Below are 25710 nucleotides of genomic sequence, written 5' to 3'. Positions count from 1 at the left end.
CGTGTGATTTAATGTGAAAGGATGTGGAAACTATGCATGAATATGGAGTTTACCACAGGAAAAGACTGGAAATGCACCTGAAAGTGCTGGAAAAGTGACTTTGTTAAAGGTGCAGGAACCCTGAACATGAATTTATCAGATTAAATTTGAATTTTGATGTTTTAAAGGTTTGAAAAGTGCTTGAAACTAAATTGTCTGCCGTCAAAAAGACTTTGAAACCCGTGCTGAGGCATTTAAACGTGTGATTTAATGTGAATATGTGAGAGACTATGGATGAATATGGGATTAACTACAGGAAGAGACTGGAAATGCACCTGGAAAAGCTTGAAAAGTGCTTAAAAGTGACTTTGTTAAAGCTGCAGGAACCCTGAACATGAATTTATCAGATTAAATTTGAGTTTTTGATGTTTTAAAGGTTTGAAAAGTGCTTGAAACTAAATTATCTGCTCACAAACAGACTTTGAAACACGTGCTGAGGCATTTAAACGTGTGATTTAATGTGAAGATGTGAGAAACTATGGATGAATATGGGATTAACTACAGCTGTGAGGTGCTGGAAAAGACTGGAAATGCTCCTGAAAGTGCTTGAAAAGTGCTGAAATTTGACCCTGAACATGAATTTATCAGATTCAACTTGAATTTTGATGTTTTAAAGGTTTGAAAAGTGCTTGAAACTAAATTGTCTGCCGTCAAAAAGACTTTGAAACACGTGCTGAGGCATTTAAACGTGTGATTTAATGTGAAGATGTGAGAGACTATGGATGAATATGGAGTTTACCACAGGAAGAGACTGGAAATGCTCCTGGAAGTGCTGGAAAAGTGACTTTGTTAAAGGTGCAGGAACCCTGAAGGACTGAAAGGTGCTTGGATTTAAACTATATTTATATTTATATAAATATATTTATGTATCACTATGTCTTCTCTGGTTATTCTGTAAATAAATAACACGATATAAACACATGTTAAAGCCTATTTTTGTATTTTCCTGTGTCAGTTTAATACGTAACAATGAGAAACACTGAGAACGTTCATTTTATTAAACTTCAAATATTAAAATGTTAACATGTAAATGATGTGTTCTTGTGTTAGTGCAGATTCAGATGACGTGATGGTGCATCTGGATTTAATTACACGTGACACGTTTTGAAACATGTAGTTTGTTTTTTGGTTGTTTAAGTTCAACAGCATCTGAGTTAATGTGGTGAAGGAGTGAAATAGTTAATAACCTGAATGCTCTGTGTATGAATGTGTGCGTTACTACAGCGGGGAGGTTCTGGAAGAAGCAGGGAGGAGCTGGAAGGAGCTGGAAGGTGCAGGAAGGTGCAGGGAGGAGCTTAGGGCGTACTCACACTGTCCTTTTGGCCGGGGCCAAAACCGTTTTTTCAGCTAAGGGCGCGCTCACACTATCCTCCCGGACCGAGACCCGGACTTTAGGGTACTTGTCCCCCCTCCCTCTCCCCCCCGCGCCCCAGCCCCGTTTGTACTCACACTACCTGGGCCTCGGAGAATGCTTCTTGCTGTCCATACGCCATCACGCCGTAACACGTCACACGCATTGATCGCGTGTGCGTGGCTTTGTTTACAAATCTTTCCATAGACCTCTGAGTTTTTGTGCGTCTTGTCGACTGTTTTTGAATCTTTTCATCGACCAAATCTGCAGTAAACACTCCACCTCCGCATCACACCAACGTGAACCTTTCACCGCCATTGTTGTTGTTGTTAAATGTCCGCGCATGGTCCGTCCTTCTATTTACATGTCCGAACAGGCGGACATAACGCTACTGCCGTAGGGCTCGTGCTCGTGCTCGTACACGTGCGCACGCTCGTGCTCGTACATGTGCAAACGGCTCCGCTAAAGCCCACCTCTTTCAAGCGGGCCGTGGACCGTCCGCTGGCCGCAGTTGAGCGCGGAGCGGGTGCGCTCACACTACTTAAAGGTACTAGGCTTTAGCTGAAAAACCGGTTTTGGCCGCGGCCAAAAGCACAGTGTGATCACGCTCTAAAGCCTAGTACCTTTAAGCAGTGTGAGTGCACCCGCTCCGCGCATAACTGCGGCCCACGGCCCGCTTGAAAGAGGTGGGCTTTAGCGGAGCCGTTTGCACGTGTACGAGCACGAGCGTGCGAACGTGTACGAGCACGAGGCCTACGGCGGTTCTGAGGTCATTTCCTGTGCGCCTGTTGGGACGTAGAAAAAAGAAGGAGGGACCATGCGTGGACATTTCAAACAATGGCGGTGAAAGGTTCACGTTGGTGTGATGCGGAGGTGGAGTGTTTACTGCAGATTTGCTCGATGAAAAGATTCAAAAACAGTCGACAAGACGCAGAAAAACTCTGAGGTCTACGGAAAGATTTGGAAACAAAGCCGCGCACACGCGATCAATGCGTGTGACTTGTTACAGCGTGATGACGTATGGACAGCAAGAAGCATTGGCCGGCCCTGGCAGTGTGAGTACAAACGGGGCTGGGGCGCGGAGGGGAGAGGGGGGGGGGACAAGTACCAGGAAGGTGCAGGAATGTGCAGGGGGGAGCTGGAAGGTGGTGGGAGGAGCTGGAAGCTGCAGGGAGGAGCTGGAAGGTTCTGGAAGGTGAAGGAATGTGCAGGGAGGAGCTGTAAGGTTCTGGAAGGTGCAGGAATGTGCAGGGGGGAGCTGGAAGGTGCAAGGGGGAGCTGGAAGGTGCAAGGGGGAGCTGGAAGGTGCAGGAATGTGCAGGGGGGAGCTGGAAGGTGCAAGGGGGAGCTGGAAGGTGCAAGGGGGAGCTGGAAGGTGCAGGAATGTGCAGGGGGGAGCTGGAAGGTGCAGGAATGTGAAAGGGGGAGCTGGAAGGTTCTGGAATGTGAAAGGGGGAGCTGGAAGACGCAGGAAGGTGCAGGGAGGAGCAGGAAGGTTCTGGAAGAAGCAGGGAGGAGCTGGAAGGTTCTGGAAGAAGCAGGGAGGAGCTGGAAGGTGCAGGAATGTGCAGGGAGGAGCTGGAAGGTGCAGGAATGTGCAAGGGGGAGCTGGAAGGTGCAGGAATGTGCAAGGGGGAGCTGGAAGGTGCAGGAATGTGCAGGGGGGAGCTGGAAGGTGCAGGAATGTGCAGGGAGGAGCTGGAAGGTGCAGGAATGTGCAAGGGGGAGCTGGAAGGTGCAGGAATGTGCAGGGGGGAGCTGGAAGGTGCAGGAATGTGCAGGGGGGAGCTGGAAGGTGCAGGAATGTGCAGGGAGGAGCTGGAAGGTGCAGGAATGTGCAAGGGGGAGCTGGAAGGTTCAGGAATGTGCAGGGGGGAGCTGGAAGGTGCAAGGGGGAGCTGGAAGGTGCAGGAATGTGCAGGGGGGAGCTGGAAGGTGCAGGAATGTGCAGGGAGGAGCTGGAAGGTGCAGGAATGTGCAGGGAGGAGCTGGAAGGTGCAGGAATGTGCAGGGGGGAGCTGGAAGGTGCAGGAATGTGCAGGGGGGAGCTGGAAGGTGCAAGGGGGAGCTGGAAGGTGCAGGAATGTGCAGGGAGGAGCTGGAAGGTTCTGGAAGGTGCAGGAATGTGCAGGGGGGAGCTGGAAGGTGCAGGAATGTGCAGGGGGGAGCTGGAAGGTGCAGGAATGTGCAGGGGGGAGCTGGAAGGTTCTGGAAGGTGCAGGAATGTGCAAGGAGGAGCTGGAAGGTGCTGGAAGAAGCAGGGAGGAGCTGGAACGTGCAGGGAGGAGCTGGAAGAAGCTAGGAGGTGCTTGGAGGGGCAGGAATGTGCTGGAAGGTGGTGGAAAGTTCTGGAAGGTGCAGGGAGGAGCTAAAAGGTGCTGGAAGTGCTTGAATTTGGCTTCAGAAAAGATGTAGTAACCTGGATTCCAGCTCCTCATGGCTGATGCGAGACCTGTGTACAGAACAACCGACATGATGCAACGACAGAGTCCAAATCACTTTACAGATGCACTGAATGTGAACATGGCTGTTTTTGTCCTTCCTGGTTTGAACAAACCTTCGTCTTTTGATCTCAACAACATCAACAACAACTTTATTTGCACAGATAATGCAAAATGTTAAAGGTTGAATACGTAGATTCTTTATTAGACGCTTTATTTAACACACCCACGGGGCCTTTTGAGGGGTATAGAGTGAATGAATCCTCCCACACATGCATGCACATACACTGGCGTCCTGTCGAGGGTGGACCCCGCTGGGATCGGCTCCAGGCCCCCCCGACCCCCCGGGACAAGAGGCTGAAGATGAATGAATGAATGAACATCTGCAGTAACTGGACTTTGACCTTGTGTGTGTGTGTGTGACCCTTCACCTCTGTCTCCTCCTCACAGGAGCAAGATGATCCTGCTGCTCTTCGTCCTGACCTCCTGTGTCTCTGGTTAGTTCACACTTCATCCAACTAGAAATGTCCAGCAGGAGGAGACGCCACTTAAAGCTGCATTCTCTCTAATGTCCAGCAGGGGGAGACGCCACTTAAAGCTGCATTCTCTCTAATGTCCAGCAGGAGGAGACTCCACTTAAAGCTGCATTCTCTCTAATGTCCAGCAGGAGGAGACTCCACTTAAAGCTGCATTCTCTCTAATGTCCAGCAGGAGGAGACTCCACTTAAAGCTGCATTCTCTCTAATGTCCAGCAGGGGGAGACTTCACTTAAAGCTGCATTCTCTCTAATGTCCAGCAGGAGGAGACTCCACTTAAAGCTGCATTCTCTCTAATGTCCAGCAGGAGGAGACTCCACTTAAAGCTGGATTCTCTCTAATGTCCAGCAGGAGGAGACTCCACTTAAAGCTTCATTCTCTCTAATGTCCAGCAGGAGGAGACTCCACTTAAAGCTGCATTCTCTCTAATGTCCAGCAGGAGGAGACTCCACTTAAAGCTGCATTCTCTCTAATGTCCAGCAGGAGGAGACTCCACTTAAAGCTGCATTCTCTCTAATGTCCAGCAGGAGGAGACTCCACTTAAAGCTGCATTCTCTCTAATGTCCAGCAGGGGGAGACACTGTACTAAAACAGCATCCGTGAACTTGTTTTTAGGTGTTTTCTGAGTTAGATTCCAGGACTTTGACCTTCTCACGATGTGTTTTCACTTCACTGGAACATTTTGGTTGCTGTAAAAGTCTTGATCACCTTAATAACACCTCACCAACAAAGCTAACATTAGCTAGCTAGTACTAGCGTTGGCTGGTAATTTAAGGGAAACTGGGGATTTTTCAACCGGCTCTTTATCACTGTAGCGACCAGCGGTCTCAGCTCGCCCGCCAGCAATACTTCACCAGAAGAGTCGTGTCAGTTTCCCTCGCTAGCATTTAGCTTAGCACAGCTAACTGAGACTCCAGCCAGACGCTGCTTAGTGCTCCTCCCCAGCTCAGCCCTCTTGTCCAAATACGGTCACCTCCGGTTTCAAAAAACAAAGATAAATCAAACTCGGATGATGTCACGGTGGCTACGTCCATCTTTGTTGCACGGTCTGTGCTCTCCACGGAAGCATCCACGGATGAAGTTTAAAGCTTCCCTCTTTGTCTCCTCGGCAGGGACATTTTTAATGTCCGTGACTCAGATGTCCTACCAGGCAGAGGAGGACCAGGACACCACACTGGAGTGGACCTTCAGTATCCTCATCAACAGACTCCTCAACTCCTTCAGCATCTACTGTCAGCTGTTTACTAAAGATGGGGCGTCAGTCATATTTCATCTACATGAAGGCGTTGAGGTTGAGGTCCCAAAGTCTCAGTATCAACAGTTCGCAGGACGAGTCCAGTGTGACAAAGACGTCCTCAAAGAAGGACGAATCAGACTTCACCTGTCCAGACTCAGGACTAATGACTCAGGAGAATACCAGTGTCACGTGATCATAAATCAGACTGTTAGCATCCGTCCACGCTGGCTCAATGTCACCGGTAAGTGGACCAACACGACCCACGATCTTTACACTCATGTCTGTTTTTTCTTCACATGAATGACTCAGACTTGTTGCGTCTCTTTGCAGCAGCGAGAGATCGGCCACAACCTGAGGAGCCAGAGGGGGCGAGATGGGAGTGGATCAGTATCTACTGTGTTCTGGGACTGATAGCAGCAGCTCTACTGGCTGCTTGTTTCTATTTATACAGTAAATTTCGCTAATGTGAGAAGATTCACAGCTCAAAACGTGGATAAGTGAAAATGGTCTCATCAACAATGTGTATGGGTGTAGTGCAGTACTCCAGATTCAGGTGCCAGCTCTCTCATTGCAAAGTCCCTTGTCCCACCTTTGCTAAAACAGGCACCAGGTACTAGCTGCAACTTTTGCTAACGGAAAACCAAAAGAGTGTGTTTTGACGCTCAAAATACCACTGCTTGCAATTGTACTTGATAGTATAACGACCAATCAGAGCAATGAACAAGGTATCTAGTTTTACTGAGCCCCATTTGTGAAGAGACTAGCGGGGGCTAACGGGTAAACCCAACTTTTGCCGTATCCTGTCGGCAAAAGTTGGGTTTCTGCAAACAAAAGATTTAAGTGCTGTTTTTGGTTATGGCCTATGGGGACCCTGTTTTAGAGACCTTGGCCTATGTGGACCCTGTGTTAGAGACCTTGGCCTAGTTGGACCCTGTTTTTAAGACCTTGGCCGATGTGGACCCTGTTTTAGCGACCTTGTTATATGGGGACCCTGTTTTAGCGACCTTGGCCTATGTGGACCCCGTTTTAAAGACCTTGGCCTGTGTGGACCCTGTTTTAGAGACCTTGGCCTATGGGGACCATGTTTTAGAGACCTTGGCCTATGGGGACCATGTTTTAGAGACCTTGGCCTATGGGGACCCTGTTTTAGAGACCTTGGCCCCGTGGACCCTGTGTTAGAGACCTTGGCCTATGGGGACCCTGTGTTAGAGACCTTGGCCTGTGTGGACCCTGTTTTAGCGACCTTGTTATATGGGGACCCTGTTTTAGCGACCTTGGCCTATGTGGACCCCGTTTTAAAGACCTTGGCCTGTGTGGACCCTGTTTTAGAGACCTTGGCCTATGGGGACCATGTTTTAGAGACCTTGGCCTATGGGGACCATGTTTTAGAGACCTTGGCCTATGGGGACCCTGTTTTAAAGACCTTGGCCTGTGTGGACCCTGTTTTAGAGACCTTGGCCTATGGGGACCATGTTTTAGAGACCTTGGCCTATGGGGACCATGTTTTAGAGACCTTGGCCTATGGGGACCCTGTTTTAGAGACCTTGGCCTGTGTGGACCCTGTTTTAGAGACCTTGGCCTGTGTGGACCCTGTTTTAAAGACCTTGGCCTGTGTGGACCCTGTTTTAGAGACCTTGGCCTGTGTGGACCCTGTTTTAAAGACCTTGGCCTCTGTGGACCCTGTTTTAAAGACCTTGGTCTGCGTGGACCCTGTTTTAGAGACCTTGGCCTATGGGGACCCTGTTTTAAAGACCTTGGCCTATGGGGACCCTGTTTTAGAGACCTTGGCCTGTGTGGACCCTGTTTTAGAGACCTTGGCCTATGGGGACCCTGTTTTAGAGACCTTGGCCTGTGTGGACCCTGTTTTAGAGACCTTGGCCTGTGTGGACCCTGTTTTAAAGACCTTGGCCTGTGTGGACCCTGTTTTAAAGACCTTGGCCTAGTTGGACCCTGTTTTATAGACCTTGGCCTATGGGGACCCTGTTTTAGAGACCTTGGCCTAGTTGGCCCCTGTTTTAGAGACCTTGGCCTGTGTGGACCCTGTTTTAGAGACCTTGGCCTGTGTGGACCCTGTTTTAGAGACCTTGGCCTGTGTGGACCCTGTTTTAGAGACCTTGGCATATGGGGACCCTGTTTTAGAGACCTTGGCCTGTGTGGACCCTGTGTTAGAGACCTTGGCCCCGTGGACCCTGTTTTAAAGACCTTGGCATATGGGGACCATGTGTTAGAGACCTTGGCCTATGGGGACCCTGTTTTAGAGACCTTGGCCTATGGGGACCCTGTTTTAGAGACCTTGGCCTGTGTGGACCCTGTTTTAGAGACCTTGGCCTGTGTAGACCCTGTTTTAGAGACCTTGGCCTGTGTGGACCCTGTTTTAGAGACCTTGGCCTGTGTGGACCCTGTTTTAGAGACCTTGGCCTATGTGGACCCTGTTTTAAAGACCTTGGCCTGTGTGGACCCTGTTTTAGAGACCTTGGCCTGTGTGGACCCTGTTTTAGAGACCTTGGCATATGGGGACCCTGTTTTAGAGACCTTGGCCTATGGGGACCCTGTGTTAGCGACCTTGGCCTATGGGGACCCTGTTTTAGCGACCTTGGCCTATGGGGACCATGTTTTAGAGACCTTGGCCTATGGGGACCCTGTTTTAGAGACCTTGGCCTATGGGGACCCTGTGTTAGCGATCTTGGCCTGTGTGGACCCTGTTTTAGAGACCTTGGCCTAGTTAGACCCTGTTTTAGAGACCTTGGCCTGTGTGGACCCTCTTTTAGAGACCTTGGCCTGTGTGGACCCTGTTTTAGAGACCTTAGCCTGTGTGGACCCTGTTTTAGAGACCTTAGCCTGTGTGGACCCTGTTTTAGAGACCTTGTGATGAGAGAAGTTCAGAGGGGGTTGTAATGTCTAAGGCATGTTTTGTTTGGTCTAAAGACAACTGAGGCTTAGGTTGTTCCATCTGTGACCTTGCGGCCCTGTCTGTGACCTTGTGACCCTGTCTGTGACCTTGCGACCCTGTCTGTGACCTTGTTACCCTGTCTGTGACCTTGTGACCCTGTCTGTGACCTTGTGACCCTGTCTGTCTTGATGGGGGGTCTCCTCCTCTGAAAGCCTGAGCACCAGTGGGCTCGTTCCTGCCGAACTCTGAGCTTTGTGAGGAGGCAGGGGTGAATGTTTTTGTGTCTGCAGAAGAAAAAAATACTTTGTCAAAATAAACCACGGAGAAAAAGCTGATCCTGTTTGTTGGTCTTTATTGAAGAAATCTGTTTCCACAAAATTACACGGCACAAAAAGACTCCACTTAAAGCTGCATTCTCTCTAATGTCCAGCAGGAGGAGACTCCACTTAAAGCTGCATTCTCTCTAATGTCCAGCAGGAGGAGACTCCACTTAAAGCTGCATTCTCTCTAATGTCCAGCAGGAGGAGACTCCACTTAAAGCTGCATTCTCTCTAATGTCCAGCAGGAGGAGACTCCACTTAAAGCTGCATTCTCTCTAATGTCCAGCAGGAGGAGACTCCACTTAAAGCTGCATTCTCTCTAATGTCCAGCAGGAGGAGACTCCACTTAAAGCTGCATTCTCTCTAATGTCCAGCAGGGGGAGACTCCACTTAAAGCTGCATTCTCTCTAATGTCCAGCAGGAGGAGACTCCACTTAAAGCTGCATTCTCTCTAATGTCCAGCAGGAGGAGACTCCACTTAAAGCTGCATTCTCTCTAATGTCCAGCAGGGGGAGACTCCACTTAAAGCTGCATTCTCCCTAATGTCCAGCAGGAGGAGACTCCACTTAAAGCTGCATTCTCTCTAATGTCCAGCAGGAGGAGACTCCACTTAAAGCTGCATTCTCTCTAATGTCCAGCAGGAGGAGACTCCACTTAAAGCTGTATTCTCTCTAATGTCCAGCAGGAGGAGACTCCACTTAAAGCTGCATTCTCTCTAATGTCCAGCAGGAGGGGACTCCACTTAAAGCTGCATTCTCTCTAATGTCCAGCAGGAGGAGACTCCACTTAAAGCTGCATTCTCTCTAATGTCCAGCAGGAGGAGACTCCACTTAAAGCTGCATTCTCTCTAATGTCCAGCAGGAGGAGACTCCACTTAAAGCTGCATTCTCTCTAATGTCCAGCAGGAGGGGACTCCACTTAAAGCTGCATTCTCTCTAATGTCCAGCAGGGGGAGACTCCACTTAAAGCTGCATTCTCTCTAATGTCCAGCAGGAGGAGACTCCACTTAAAGCTGCATTCTCTCTAATGTCCAGCAGGAGGGGAGAGTTCTTTGTAGCGTATAATCCTCTCTTTAAATGTGATTTTTAGAATAAAAAGTGAAATAATAAAGACCCTAACACTACTCCCCGACCCCGACCCTGAACCCTGAACCCGACCCCGACCCTGGCCCTGACCCTGACCCCAACCGTAGCCTCTACCCTGCCTGCTCCAGACCGGACTAACAGCCCGGCTTTGGTTAAACCTGCTTCTGTATCTTTTCAGTCAGGCGTCAAACGTGTTCCTGCGACCTTTCCGCATCGAGGCTGTTAGAAACACGTTTGTCTTCATTTTTATACGCCTACATGTGGGTAATACGGAAATATTGTCAGTATTGAATATCTTTGAGTGTTCGACACTATTATGCCGGGGAACTCTCCCGTGTGCTTATGCCGGTAATCAAATCAAATCAAATCAACCTTTATTGATACGGCGCTTTTCATACAGAAAAGTCACGCAAAGTGCCGAGTTACAGAGACGTACAGAAAAAGAGAAACATCAAATAAAATCAGGAGAAGAAAGTTAAAAGAACCCTAAGTCACGCACAGAGACACACACACACATATGTATACGTTCATTCACACATTCACACACACACACAAACAGACACACACACTCACACCTACACACACACTAGCTGTCACTACAGAGACATGCCCTGGCAGCGAGACCTGAGGTACAGAGGAGGCTAGAGGAAGCTACCTTTGGGGGCCAACCACACCGGGAGAGACCCCAGTCCAAGGTCACAGGGAGCCCCGCCACAGAGACCCCCCCAACTCGGGCAGACAGGAGCCTCCGCATCTAGTCGGCCGGGCCGGAAGCGTCCACGGGACAGCACCCCCTAGACCAGACCAGAGACAACTCCCGATCCTTTAGGCCCCCTGAGGAAACACTGGAGACTAAACACTGTTGCCTCAAACAGTAAAGGGTCCTGCAGGACCCTGAAGAGAGCAGGGAAAACAGCTGCTGACCCCGGACGCAGGGTTTGTTTGAACCTCTCCCCTCCGGCCGAAGGCTGAGGTCTATCAGGACCACAACCTCCCGCCGCAAGGACGGTTTCTCCCCCTCTGCCATCAGGCTCCCCGACACAGCTACAGATGAAACTCATGCACCTACGACTCACACAGTGCGTTGACACTGGGACCTGAGCAAATGTCACTTTATATCATTTATATCATCACTGCATCACTTTATATCATCACTGCATCACTTTATATCACTTTATATCATCACTGCATCACTTTATATCACTTTATATCATCACTGCATCACTTTATATCATCACTGCATCACTTTATATCATCACTGCATCACTTTATATCACTTTATATCATCACTGCATCACTTTATATCATCACTGCATCACTTTATATCATCACTGCATCACTTTATATCACTTTATATCATCACTGCATCACTTTATATCACTTTATATCATCACTGCATCACTTTATATCATCACTGTATCACTTTATATCATCACTGCATCACTTTATATCATCACTGCATCACTTTATATCATCACTGCATCACTATATATCACTTTATATCATTTATATCATCACTGCATCACTTTATATCATCACTGCATCACTTTATATCATCACTGCATCACTTTATATCATCACTGCATCACTTTAGATCATCACTGCATCACTTTATATCATAACTGCATCACTTTAGATCATCACTGCATCACTTTATATCATCACTGCATCACTTTATATCATCACTGCATCACTTTATATCATCACTGCATCACTTTATATCATCACTGCATCACTTTATATCATCACTGCATCACTTTATATCATCACTGCATCACTTTATATCATCACTGCATCACTTTATATCATCACTGCATCACTTTATATCATCACTGCATCACTTTATATCATCACTGCATCACTTTATATCATCACTGCATTACTTTATATCATCACTGCATCACTTTATATCATCACTGCATTACTTTATATCAACACTGCATCACTTTATATCAACACTGCATCACTTTATATCATCACTGCATTACTTTATATCACTTTATATCATCACTGCATCACTTTATATCATCACTGCATCACTTTATATCACTTTATATCATCACTGCATCACTTTATATCATCACTGCATCACTTTACATCATCACTGCATCACTTTACATCATCACTACATCACTTTAGATCATCACTGCATCACTTTATATCATCACTGCATCACTTTATATCATCACTGCATCACTTAATATCATCACTGCATCACTTTATATCATCACTGCATCACTTTATATCATCACTGCATCACTTTATATCATCACTGCATCACTTTATATCATCACTGCACTGTATTGAGTTGTTCTGTATCTTAGTTCAGTAAGAAATGCTGCTACACTTTTAACACTTTTGCTCCTTATCACTTATTTAGTTTGTACTTGTTTTATTTCATTATGCTGTTAAACTGCACGATGCTGCGTGTCGTTGTATAAACCTGCGGTTAACCACGATGTCTGTTGCACATTTAGTTAATTGTTTGATTTGATTGATGTTTTTATGCTCATTGTCACTCTGACACTTTCATCTTTGTGTTGAAACTGTTGCACAATCATTTCCCTCGGGACAAATAAAGCTTCTTAAATCTTGAATCTTAAATTGATGAATTGTGTTTTTTGTATCCATTGTTCTTTATCTGCCTGTGCGATGAGTCTCTTCCACGATAAGCGTCTAACGCTGCGTCTATTGTCGTCTGTGTTGGCAAACGTTTCCTTATCAAGTTAGCAGTAAACGAAACTTAACTAGACAGAGAGAGAGAGAGACCGCTATCAAATGTCTGCATATATCATAACAAAAGAACCTGTTCAGATGAAACCACGCCCAATTACAGGGATTGAACAACATACAGATCCTTTGTAAGGAGTGAAGTGTGTGTGTGTGTGTGCCAGTTTCCTGTTACACACACTGGAGACAAACGCATGCAAAATATAATGACATGGTAAGAAACGAATCTCCTCCAACGGACGAAGACAGCACTTTTTAGAAATGGGAGTTGGACTCAGCCTCAGGTGAGTTAGAGCTTCTTAATTTTACACATTACAGTTTTTTCTCAGTTGCTTTGTTTTTATTTCTCAAGTCCGAATTAAAAAAAAACGACATCATGGCATTCTCTCATTTCTTTGAACAAGTTGCAAATGCTTTGGTGCATCCATGCAAATGACTCTGTACCCGTCTCTGCTGCGTCTCAGCATCAGCAGTCGTTCTGTCGCGGTGATCAAAATCTGTTCTAATGCTTCTCTGTTGAATAGTCTCACCCTCCTCAACACTTAGGCAGAAGCTCATCGCACAAGCCTTTGTTGTAATAATACCGAGCATATTTCTCTACATTTGTGTCGGGGTTTGGACTTTGCGATGGAAAGATGATGACCCAGTCTGCAAACACCTCGTCAGGTGGCAAATCTAAAACATAGACAGGGAAACAGAAGACCCAACCCCAAAAAACCCATAATCTTTTACTTCACAATGTCGCACTCACAACCCTAAGATTCATTGGACGCAGTCACACTGTCCTTCCGCACAGGGTCAAAACAGGTTTTTCAGGTTAAGTCTGGTGCGTTTGACCAGTGTGAGTGCAACCACTCCACGCATAACTGCGGCCAGTTTGGGAGAGGTGGGCTTTTGTAAAGCACGTTTGCACGTGTACGAGCACGAGTGTCCGCACGTGTACGAGCACGAGCGTGCGCACGTGTACGAGCACGAGGCCTACGGCGGTTCTGAGGTCATTTCCTGTGCGCCTGTTGGGACATAGAAAAAAGGAAGGAGGGACCATGCGCGGACATTTAAAACAATGGCGGTGAAAGGTTCACGTTGGTGTGATGCGGAGGTGGAGTGTTTACTGCAGATTTGGTCGATGAAAAGATTCAAAAACAGTCGACAAGACGCACAAAAACTCCGAGGTCTACGGAAAGATCTGTAAACAAAGCCACGCATCGCCATGACGTCATCAATGCGTGTGACGTGTTACGGCGTGATGACGTATAGGCAGCAAGAAGCATTCTCCGAGGCCCAGGTAGTGTGAGTACAAACGGGCCTGGAGGGGGGGACAAGGACCCTAAAGCACGGGGCACGGGACGGACGCACAGTGGGAGGGCGCTCTAAGAGAGAGAGAGTGCGCCGATCAGGGAGTGACGGGCGTTCAAAGGCGCTCCATCACAATTTGCATCAGACTTTTGCGACGTAAATGTATAATTCCGACTTTGCGTAACTCAAAACACAGGACAAGTCGCCCCTTGTGTCAGCTGGGCTTCTTCTCCTTCGTCTTCTTCTTTCGTGTGTCGTCATCAAACGTCGAGTTCTCGTCTCAGGTCCCACTTTCGAAGAGGCCGGCCTCCGAGCGTGGTTTATCCAGGGGACAGGTGGTGATTACGTGCTCCGCGGTGTGCTCCGGCTCCCCACATCCACACCCTGCTCCGCCCGCCAGGCCCCACTTCCTCATTGATGCTTTGTAGCGTCCGACCCCGGTTCGCAGGCGGTTCAGCAGAGTCCATTGCCCGGCGTGGCAGATCCTCTCCTTCAAGACCGCCTCCAGGGCTGTTTGCACTTTCTGAACCAAGAACTAAACCAGAACATGACCTTCAGGCCACTTCCTGACCGGAGTTGTGCAGGAAATAAAATCCCACTGAGGAAGCCGATCTTACCCCCTCTTCATCTTTCTCTATTGACCCTTATCAGCTATTCTCCTTTGTTTCTAAATCTGTCCTGAATTGGTAAACGTCTCACGGGTGAATCTAGACTTTCTCTACCAAAGGTAATTGTTTGGATGAGCGTCTGGGTCCCCGCAGACGGGGACGTCGGGACAAAGGCTGCACTGTTCCTGCAGCACTGCATGGACAGTTTTCCCTGAGCCGTCTTATCCTCTCTGTATCGCAATGACACGGACAAATTACAGTTCAAACAGTCACAATTCACAAGAATTCAGGCTGGTCTCATGCAGTCTTTGGGACGTATAACAACGAAAAGTAATGTCTTTGTCTGTCTTTGTCTCTCTCTGTCTTTATGTCTGTCTTTGTCTCTCTCTGTCTATCTGTCTGTATTTGTGTCTGTCTTTGTGTCTTTCTTTGTCTCTCTCTGTCCATCTGTCTGTCTTTGTCTCTGTCTGTCCATCTGTCTGTATTTGTGTCTGTCTGTCCATCTGTCCGTCTTTGTGTCTGTCTTTGTCTCTCTCTGTCTGTCTGTCCATCTGTCTGTCTTTGTCTCTCTCTGTCCATCTGTCTGTCTTTGTCTCTCTCTGTCTGTCTCTGTGTCTGTCTTTGTCTCTCTCTGTCCATCTGTCTGTCTTTGTGTCTCTCTGTCCATCTGTCTGTCTTTGTGTCTGTCTTTGTCTCTCTCTCTGTCCATTTGTCTCTCTCTCTGTCTGTCTCTGTGTCTGTCTTTGTCTCTCTCTGTCCATCTGTCTGTCTTTGTCTCTCTCTGTCTGTCTCTGTGTCTGTCTTTGTCTCTCTCTGTCCATCTGTCTGTCTTTGTGTCTGTCTTTGTCTCTCTCTCTGTCCATCTGTACGTAATTGTGTCGCTCTGTCCATCTGTCTCTTCGTGTCTATCTTTGTGTCTCTCTGTCCATCTGTCTGTCTTTGTGTCTGTCTCTGTCTCTCTCTGTCCATCTGTCTGTCTTTGTCTCTCTCTGTCCATCTGTACGTCATTGTGTCGCTCTGTCCATCTGTCTGTCTCCGTGTCTGTCTTTGTCTCTCTCTGTCCATCTGTCTCTCTCTGTCCATCTGTCTGTCTCCATGTCTGTCTTTGTCTCTCTTTGTCCATCTGTCCGTCTTTGTGTCTGTCTTTGTCTCTCTCTGTCCATCTGTCTGTCTGTGTCTCTCTCTGTCCATCTGTCTGTCTTTGTGTCGGTCTCTGTCTCTCTGTGTCCATCTGTCTGTCTTTGTCTCTCTCTCTGTCCATCTGTCTGTCTTTGTGTCTGTCTTTGTCTCTCTCTGTCCATCTGTCAGTCTTCGTGTCTGTCTTTGTCTCTCTCTGTCCGTCTGTCTGTCTTTGTCTCTCTCTGTCCGTCTTCCTGTCTGTCTTTGTCTCTCTCTGTCCGTCTGTCCGTCTCTGTCTCTCTCTTTGTCCATCTGTCTGTCTTTGTGTCTGTCTTTGTCTCTCTCTATGTCCATCTGTCTGTCTTTGTGTCTGTCTCTCTCTGTCCATCTGTCTGTCTTTGTGTCTGTCTCTGTCTCTCTCTGTCCATCTGTCTGTCTTTGTCTCTCTCTGTCCATCTGTACGTCATTGTGTCGCTCTGTCCATCTGTCTGTCTCCGTGTCTGTGTTTGTCTCTCTCTGTCCATCTGTCTCTCTCTGTCCATCTGTCTGTCTTTGTCTCTCTCTGTCCATCTGTCTGACTGTGTCTCTCTCTGTCCATCTGTCTGTCTTTGTGTCTGTCTTTGTCTCTCTCTGTCCATCTGTCTGTCTTTGTCTCTGTCCGTCTTTGTGTCTGTCTTTGTCTCTCTCTGTCCATCTGTCTGTCTTTGTCTCTCTCTGTCTTTGTGTCTGTCTTTGTCTCTCTCTGTCCGTCTTCGTGTCTGTCTTTATCTCTCTCTATCTGTCTTTGTCTCTCTCTGTCCGTCTGTCTGTCTTCGTGCCTGAGACAGCAGCAGCGGGCGTGGTGGACATGTTTCAACACTTTAATTATTGATCACATCGTCTGAACAAACCGCACGTTCATGAAACAGGAAGTGCTTTGCTTTGTTGTTTTCTTTTTATTGCCTTGTATAAATAAAAGCCTCTGTTGATACTTTCTCCAATGCTGTCTCTATTTATCCTCCTGCTGGATATCCGTGTCTAAAGTACGTAAAGCTGTTGGTTATTTGTTTAGCTGCAGCTTTCCTTTACTAACCACAGAGCATGCAGGGAAACTTCTCTAATGAAGTTCAATACGAACCTTTCTGTGTTGAACTGCACAGTGAATATGATTTTTATGGGACTTTGTTACAAAAAAGTAAGGGTTCAATTAACCAAAAATAACAAGATGGCTGCAGTCGCACAATTAGATTTAGGGCGTTTTTATTTACACACAAAAGAAAAAACCGTGCAAACAAAAGTCCATCTGTCTGTCTTTGTGTCTCTCTGTCCATCTGTCTGTCTTTGTGTCTGTCTTTGTCTCTCTCTGTCCATCTGTCTGTCTTTGTTTCTCTCTGTCCATCTGTCTGTCTTTGTTTCTCTCTGTCCATCTGTCTGTCTTTGTTTCTCTCTGTCCATCTGTCTGTCTGTGTGTCTGTTTTTGTTTCTCTCTGTCCATCTGTCTGTCTTTGTGTCTGTCTTTGTTTCTCTCTGTCCATCTGTCTGTCTTTGTGTCTGTCTTTGTTTCTCTGTGTCCATCTGTCTGTCTTTGTGTCTGTCTTTGTCTCTCTCTGTCCATCTGTCTGTCTTTGTTTCTCTCTGTCCATCTGTCTGTCTTTGTGTCTGTCTTTGTCTCTCTCTGTCCATCTGTCTGTCTGCGTCTCTCTCTGTCCATCTGTCTGTCTTTGTGTCTGTCTTTGTCTCTCTCTGTCCATCTGTTTGTCTTTGTCGCTCTCTGTCCATCTGTCTGTCTTTGTCTCTCTCTGTCTGTCTTTGTCTCTCTCTGTCCATCTGTCTGTCTTCGTGTCTGAGACAGCGGGCGTGGTGGACATGTTTCAACACTTGTTATTGATCACATCGTCTGAACAAACCGCACGTTCATGAAACAGGAAGTGCGTGGCATGTTGTTTTCTTAATACATCATGGAATTTTTATTGCCTTGTATAAATAAAAGCCTCTGTTGATACTTTCTGTGTTGAACTGCACAGTAAATATGATTTTTACGGGACTTTGTTACGAAAAAGCAACGGTTCAATTAACCAAAAATAACAAGATGGCTGCAGTCGCACAATTAGATTTAGGGCGTTTCTATTTACACACAAAAGAACAAACCGTGCAAACAAAAGTCCATCTGTCTGTCTTTGTCTCTGTCTTTGTCTCTCTCTGTCCATCTGTCTGTCTTTGTGTCTGTCTTTGTCTCTCTCTGTCCATCTGTGTGTCTTTGTCTCTGTCTGTCCATCTGTCTGTCTTTGTCTCTGTCTTTGTCTCTCTCTGTCCATCTGTCTGTCTTTGTCTCTCTCTGTCCATCTGTCTGTCTTTGTTTCTCTCTGTCCATCTGTCTGTCTTTGTGTCTGTCTTTGTCTCTCTCTGTCCATCTGTCTGTCTTTGTCTCTGTCTTTGTCTCTCTCTGTCCATCTGTCTGTCTTTGTTTCTCTCTGTCCATCTGTCTGTCTTTGTGTCTGTCTTTGACTCTCTCTGTCCATCTGTCTGTATTTGTCTCTCTCTGTCCATCTGTCTGTCTTTGTGTCTGTCTTTGTCTCTCTCTGTCCATCTGTCTGTCTTTGTATCTCTCTGTCCATCTGTCTGTCTGTCTTTGTCTCTCTCTGTCTGTCTTTGTGTCTGTCTTTGTCTCTCTCTGTCCACCTGTTTGTCTTTGTGTCTGTCTGTCTCTCTCTCTGTCCATCTGTCTGTCTGTCTTTGTCTCTCTCTGTCTGTCTTTGTGTCTGTCTTTGTCTCTCTCTGTCTGTCTTTGTGTCTGTCTTTGTATCTCTCTGTCCATCTGTCTGTCTGTCTGTCTCTCTCTCTGTCCATCTGTCTGTCTGTCTTTGTCTCTCTCTGTCTGTCTTTGTCTCTCTCTGTCAACCTGTTTGTCTTTGTGTCTGTCTTTGTCTCTCTCCCCTCAGTCCCCCCCCTCAGATTATAACCCCCAATGAGATAAGTATGAATAAACATACTAACAGGAGAGGATGTGTCAAACCTATATTAGGGTGACTAAGGGCGCCCTTCCACTGTGCGTCCGTGCCGTGCCCCGTGCTTTAGGGTCCTTGTCCCCCCCTCCAGGCCCGTTTGTACTCACACTACCTGGGCCTCGGAGAATGCTTCTTGCTGCAGTTTTAGTCACAGTTCATCATGTTCATCAAGTTCCTCACGTGTCGCTGTGTTGTGACAGAAACCCCGACTGAACCTGTCTTGATAATGAGTCCTCTGGTCATTTCAGTGTAAAGACTAAAGACAGACTGTAAATGTTCCTTCTCATCATCAGTGAACTTTGACCCCATGTGTTTGTCTCCTCTCTCAGGGACAAGATGATCTTCATCACCCTGCTGCTCATCACCCTGACCTCCTGTGTCTGTGGTTAGTTCACACCTTCACTTCATCATCCACTAAGGACGCACTCGCACTTGGCGTTCGTTCCGTGCGCGAGTACAGTTCATTTGACTTCACACTGAAGCAGGCCAGTATCCCCGGGCTTCAGCGCGGTGCGACTGCACGTGTACAAGCACAGAAGGCCGTCCCGACGTCCATTCATATCACTGCATTTCGAAAAATGGCGGCGAAGGGTTCACGGTGGTCTGATGCGGAGGTAAAACGTTTACTGCGGATTTGATCGGATGAAAATATCCAAACGCGGTTGGTGGAAAAAATGCACAAAGAGAGGTCTGCAGAACCCCTGATCCAAAACAAAGCGACGCATCGTGACGACGTCCATTAATGCGTCTGTCATATTACGGCGTGGTGACGAGACATGATCGAGCTGCGGCCTGAATCTTCTGAAGCAGTGACTGCAGGTCGATCGCGCTCAGACACGGCACGGATCAACCGGGACAAGTGTGAGTGCACCCTAAGACTGAAGACACCTTTTCTTTCTTTGTGATTGAATTCAAGTGTCCACAGAAGCGTCTACAGGTTCACAGTTTGTCTGCTCCTCACTTTCCCTCTCTGTCTCCTCAGCACGGACATTTGTAGTGAATGTGTCTCAGACGTCCTATAGGGCGGAGGAGGAGCGGGACGTCAAACTGGATTGGACCTTCAGTAAACCTCTCAGCTCCCTCCACCCTCTTTCTATCGCCTGCAAACAGTTACTGGTTGATCCGCCCTCAAACCTGTTTGAGCTACATGAAGGCGTTGAGGTCCCAGAGTCTCAGGATCAAGAGTTTGCAGCACTACTCCAGTGTGACCAAGACTCCCGCAGAAAAGTCAGATTCAAATTTCCCTATCCTGGACTCAAGGCCGAAGACTCGGGAGTGTACAAGTGCGATGTGCTCACAAAAGATGGACGCAACTATAAGACATGCTGGATCAATGTTGTTGGTAAGTTGATGAAGTAACCGAGTGGTTTGTGTGAATTCCCAACATTAACCACGTTTCCCCCCGTGTTTTTAAAACGGCGTTTGAGGCAGAGCGTCATCTTTTGGACATGCGGGGCTGCCCAGGTCATTGACGAGGGAAGCCAAAGGGCCCGGACAAAACGGCTGCACGCGGCACGTTGGGATGAGGACTGGTTGCACCTACGGATGCTTTCAGGACTCTGTAGTGGCCCTTCAAAGCTTCCCTTCGACGCTTCACGTCATGTTTGCGGTTTCGTGATGTAAAACAAAAAGTTGGCGTGAGGACATTTGTTACTTAAATCCACATGAGTCAATGGTTACGTTCAAATACGTTGTTTCACAGGGAACTTGAAAACTGGTCAAAGGCCCGCGTTTGTAAAAGCCAACCCGCCCACCCCCGACATCCCTCCGTAAACATGCGTCTTTGCTCTTTCCTCACCTTCAGAGCAGCTGTAAGCGTAGAACGGGTTCATTGGATATCGTATGAAAAGTTCCGCACAAAAAGTCCTGTGATATTTTACAAAACGGGGAAGAGAAGTTGACCACGACGGTTGCTTTTGGTGTTCAAAACTACCATTACCTGAGCGGTGAGTTTAGCCTCCAAGAGGTGACGGTCGGGCATGAAAACCACTTGATCAGGATTTTAAAAAAGGTCGTGGGATGGTTTAGTACATCCGGGACTAACGGAAAAGAGAAACGCCCATGACTCGTCCCCCAGCTCGTCCTCCAGCTCGTCCCCCAGCTCGTCCTCCAGCTCGTCCCCCAGCTCGTCCCCCAGCTCAACCAAAACTCCTTAATCAGAGAAAAGTGAAAGGTGCTGTTTTTGTTTTGTGTCCTTCACAGTTGCTGCTGAGACGCCAACATGGTCCCCCCAACCTGAAAGTCCCTCGGAGATCAGCCATCACGTTGAACTGGCAGCAGGAGCTTCACTGGTTCTCTTTGTTCTCATCACGTTCGGGTGTTTGAGAAGGAGGGTCCTGATAGTCCGCACTCTCTGGGCCTCGACCCGCACTCCCCGGGACCCAGAGACCGTCCAGACCCTGCTCCAGAGAGACGAGACTGGAGAGTCCACTGGATCTGCCTGACGATGCGAAACGCAGCGTTGCGTGACATCACAACCTGCTAAAGTGATCTCACCTGTACACCGCGTATATTGCCGTGACGCAGAGCTCTTTCAGCTGCACCTTGGCAAAGAATAAGATTAATTGGAACAAAAAATAGATACATTTGCACTCTTACGTATATTGCACTCTGTAGTTCTGCTTGTTTGAAGCTAACGCGTTTACTTAACTCTAGCTCTTCTAGCTTGTACCCTAATTGTTGAATGCACTTATTGGAAGTCTCTTGGACAAAAGCATTGCTGTGTGAGGGTTTAGATGAAGTTATTACAGCAACAATAACTAATGTCAGTGTAAATATTGCCTCCATTGCTTCAGATGTTCAATGTCAATGTGTTTATCTGTAACACAAGCTGATCAATACTGTTACAATGCACCAGGTGTTTCCAGACTGACAACACATGTAGTGGACAATCATTCATATATAATCCTTCATATATAATCATTATTAAATCATACGGGGCCAGTCTGCCATGCATTAGAGTCTGATATTAAACCTATAATCTGTAAAACATTCACAAATCAAGTCCAAATAAAAACACGTGGGATATAAGTTTGATTGTGTTCTTTGTTTAAAGGTCAACCTGGTGTTTATGAGAAACCCACACAGCCGTCGATGTGTACGACAACGTAAAAAACGGGGAACTGACGTGAGCCGTAGCAGGTGCTTCAGGTGTCGTTAGGTTCAGAACAGAACCGACTGAGCAAAGCGACGACTTGCATATTCTTCAGTTAGTGTTCTTGTTATAAAAATGGCGCCTCGTCTGCACTGTGTCTGCCTTTTAGAGGCTGATATGAAGCTAAAGCTAATCCGTGCATGTTTGCGTGCGAATTTCGCGAAAGACAACTGTCCTCAGCTGCACGTCGGACAGTTCTGGCCTCCGCGTCACCCATTAATACCTGATAATTGGACACCTGAATACGGAGAACGAGCAGAACACCGTCATCTAGTGTCTAAAGATCGTAGTCGCAACAACAAAATATAATTCCAGCAGTCAATGAGAGAGTGTGGGGTCCATGATGAAGCCGAGGTTCCTGACCAGGGGGGCGGGAGTGACGGAGTGGCCATCGATGCAGAGGGAGAAGTTCTGGGAGGTGGGGAGGATGGATTTTGGACGGAAGATGATGAATTACGTTTTATTGCTGTTGAGTTTCAGTTGTTTTTATGTCGGGGAGGGTAGAGAGAATGGCGGGAGTAACGTCTTTGGTGGTGATGTACAGCGGGGTATCGTCGGCATAACAGTGAAAGTGAAGACCATGGCGGCGGGTGATGTGACCCAGTGGAAGCATGGACAGAATGAAGAGGACTGGACCAAGCCCTGAGCCTAGAGGGACTCGGTGTGAGACAGGGAGGATGTGGGATCTGTGGTTCTTGATGGAGATGACAAGAATTTAAAGACGAAATTAGGTCTTGTTTGTTTTTCTTTTGAAGCCAAAAAACGACTTGTTGCCGCAACGTTTATGTCCTGTCTGTTATGGACTACGGTGATGATTTCAAATATGAATGCATCTTCAAAATGCCTACAGTATTTGGACACGGTCGACCACGGAGCACGGAGATTTGTCTGAGCACATCTGAATCCACAGATCACCACATCACTGTCCACTTACATCTTTTCTGCACTACAGTTCTGTTTATACCTGTTTCAACAGTCTACTGCATGTTTACATCATATATATACACCCGTTCACATGTCTGCTTACATCTGATACACGCATGTCTTTCTACATCTCACGCCGACGATGTTCTCTGTATCTAACCTGTACTAACACACTAACATCCTGACACTTGTTCTTCTTCTACACTTTATTCTTGTGGTAGGTTAAAATGTTTTTGTATAGTTGCACTGTCATTATTTGCTGCTCTGTGTGCCCTGAATTGCAAATACAAATAAAGTTTTTTGAATTGAATTGAATTGAATTTTAAAACCCTCACGCACCACTGCCGCTTGTATGCTGGCTGTGGATGGTTTTCCCTGTCCACCGCAGACTCAATCATTGGCATATCCTCATTCATTAGACTATCCTCGGTGTCCTTCCTTCATACCTGCGGAAATATGACATTTGAAGAAGCACAGGAACCCGTCAGCTCCGCTCTGAGGATTCGTTCTTACTAACTGGACCTAGAGTCCGTACTAAACCGGGGAAAAGGACATTTAGTTCTGCTGCGCCCTCCTTTAAAGGTCGTATTTCGACCTTTTATGCCGACGATACCCAGCTGTACATCACCTTTTACATGTAAAAGACTGTAACATGCCACACGTAAATAATAAATGCATGAAATCGAGTCATTTTGAGGCAGAAACGACCTTTCAGTCACATGCAGGACCTGCAGTGCAAGTGCATTTTAGGAGTTTTATGCCCCATTTAAGATATTTCAACAGGTAAACACTTCTGGGTGGGCTATAATGTGAGAAAACCAAACTCCAGCACTCACACACCGGAGGTTCTCCACCTGTCCACCAGGTGTCCTCGCACTTTCCTCCTCCTGCTCACCTGCGTCTCGTTACCCAATCACCCTGTCAGTGTGTACACCACATGCTTTTATCCCCTTCATCCGGTGTGTCAGGGTTGTGTGGGGCCTTGTTTTCCAGCCGAACCCTCAAAGTACTATGAAAACACTCCACTGCCACTAAGAGTCCTGCGTTCAAACCTCACAAAGTAAGTATAATCAGCTGCGTGCGCTTAACGCAACAGTCTGTTTGGTGCAGTCAAATGTTTTCCTCTTATATCTGATGTTTGCGGATGAACATTCCTGCTGCTTTAATGTTGTATCTAAACTGTTGTATATAATGTTTTTTATATACCGTTTGAGTTGCTCTCTGACTACTAACAATATAATCTGGTATACGTTTGTACGTTTGTACGTTTTCATACATGAATAAGAAACTATTTTCCACTTTGCGTGCATTTGAAAGTCTTTCCTTTGACCTGTCGAGGAGAGAGAAAGACGTGTTTGCAGCGTAAAGTGTCCCTCAGGAGGAGGACGTAGACCACTGCCCCGTCTTAAACTCCTGGTACATATCTTCAATTCAGCATGATGTTCATTTAGTCAATGATGGTCCCATTGAGAGTCAAATGGACCAGAAAGGGGCTACGGCCACCTGTCAATCAGGATAGATGTTTAGTAATGTGTATCCATTTAGCCACAACAGTCATTTATAGTTTTAATAAAGCTGAAAGAATAATACAGTTTGCAAGAGGGTTCCTGGTTTGAATCCCGGCTGGGGCCCTTCTGTGTGGAGTTTGCATGTTCCCCCCGTGTCTGCGTGGGTTTTCTCCGGGTTCTCCGGTTTCCTCCCACAGTCCAAAGACGTGCAGGTGTTCGGTTCATTGATGACTCTAAATCACCCGTAGGTGTGAATGGTTGTCTGTCTCTGTTCGTCTCTATGTGTCCTGTGATAGACTGGCGTCCTGTCCAGGGTGGACCCCGCCTCACGCCCAATGTCAGCTCCCTCTCTCAGTATCTGAGCACCCAGCATGGGGTTCAGCAGGAGTTCATGGTTCCAGATGACACCGAGCACAAAATGACATGAATTTCCTCTGAGTTGATTCATTCCTCTTCAACCTCTTGTCCCTGTTGGGGTCGCGGGGGGCTGGAGCCGATCCCAGCTGACATCGGGCGTGAGGCGGGGTCCACCCTGGACAGGACGCCAGTCTATCACAGGACACATAGAGACGAACAGAGACAGACAACCATTCACACCTACGGGTGATTTAGAGTCATCAATGAACCGAACACCTGCACGTCTTTGGACTGTGGGAGGAAACCGGAGAACCCGGAGAAAACCCACGCAGACACGGGGACAACACGCAAACTCCACACAGAAGGGCCCCAGCCGGGATTCGAACCAGGAACCCTCTTGTTGTGAGGCAAAAGTGCTGAGTCACTGCCTTTAGGTCTTCCAATAAAGACCTCTGATGTTCCCAGGCCCAGTCCACATCAGCTCCTTGGTTTACTGAGGTTCTGAGAGGTGACCGGCCTGGCACCACTGCGTCGTGCCCGCCGTCACGCGTCGTCGGCAAACTTCCTTAACATCGTCACACAGAACAGAACCAAACAAACATGTTCAACTGGTTTTAAAAGTTTTAATTGAGAAACATGACTCTTTTATTGAAGTGTACAAGAGCTGCAAATGCAAACTGTTTTATTCGTTCAGCTTTATTAAAACTACAAACGACTGTCGTGGCTAAATGGACAGAAGACAAACACAAAAACAAAAGAACAAGAAAAACATCCATGACTTTAAAACAATAAGTTACACATTTGTACGTCAGTTTGGTCCAAAGGGTTCGAAAACAATAAAGCAAAAACAGTGAATTCTACAATAAAAATCTATTTGTTAAAAAAATGCAAATGAAAGCACAAAGCATTTCAACCATAGCCCGTTATACACAGTTACAGTCACAACCTCACAAACGTCTGATTTAAAATGTATTTGAAAGTTCGCCTGTGGATGTTCTCATGTGTCCAGGTCGTCGTTCTCCTCAAATCAAGTTCAGTCCAAAGCAACTGGACTTGGTTATTTGTCCAGGAAGACGTTTCACCTCTCATCCAAGAGGCTTCATCAGTTCATGTACGCATCTGACCAGGACC

General features: G+C 47.0%; 1 protein-coding gene across 1 annotated transcript; it reads left to right on the top strand.

The window, feature by feature from the left end:
* The first annotated feature begins 12799 nt into the window (after positions 1 to 12799).
* On the top strand, positions 12800 to 21333 carry LOC310963742 (uncharacterized protein). Its single transcript, XM_083936660.1, has 4 exons — positions 12800 to 12913; positions 18966 to 19021; positions 19619 to 19978; positions 20839 to 21333. Exons 1-4 carry the CDS (start codon positions 12891 to 12893, stop codon positions 21078 to 21080), a joined length of 681 nt encoding a protein of 226 aa, XP_083792786.1. The 5' UTR covers positions 12800 to 12890; the 3' UTR covers positions 21081 to 21333.
* Positions 21334 to 25710: the final 4377 nt, after the last annotated feature.

Source organism: Echiichthys vipera (assembly GCF_963691815.1).
Source record: "Echiichthys vipera genome assembly, chromosome: 22".
Lineage (NCBI taxonomy): Eukaryota > Metazoa > Chordata > Actinopteri > Perciformes > Trachinidae > Echiichthys > Echiichthys vipera.
The sequence above is the reverse complement of the archived record's forward strand: the minus strand, read 5'-3'. Positions and strand labels throughout refer to the sequence as shown.

Excerpts from the sequence above, each read along its gene's own strand:
- LOC310963742 (XM_083936660.1), top strand. The coding sequence starts at position 12,891 with ATGGGAGTTGGACTCAGCCTCAG. Across the intron at positions 12,914-18,965 it reads GGAGTTGGACTCAGCCTCAG|GGACAAGATGATCTTCATCA; the intron begins GTGAGTTAGAGC and ends CTCCTCTCTCAG. Across the intron at positions 19,979-20,838 it reads ATGCTGGATCAATGTTGTTG|TTGCTGCTGAGACGCCAACA; the intron begins GTAAGTTGATGA and ends TGTCCTTCACAG.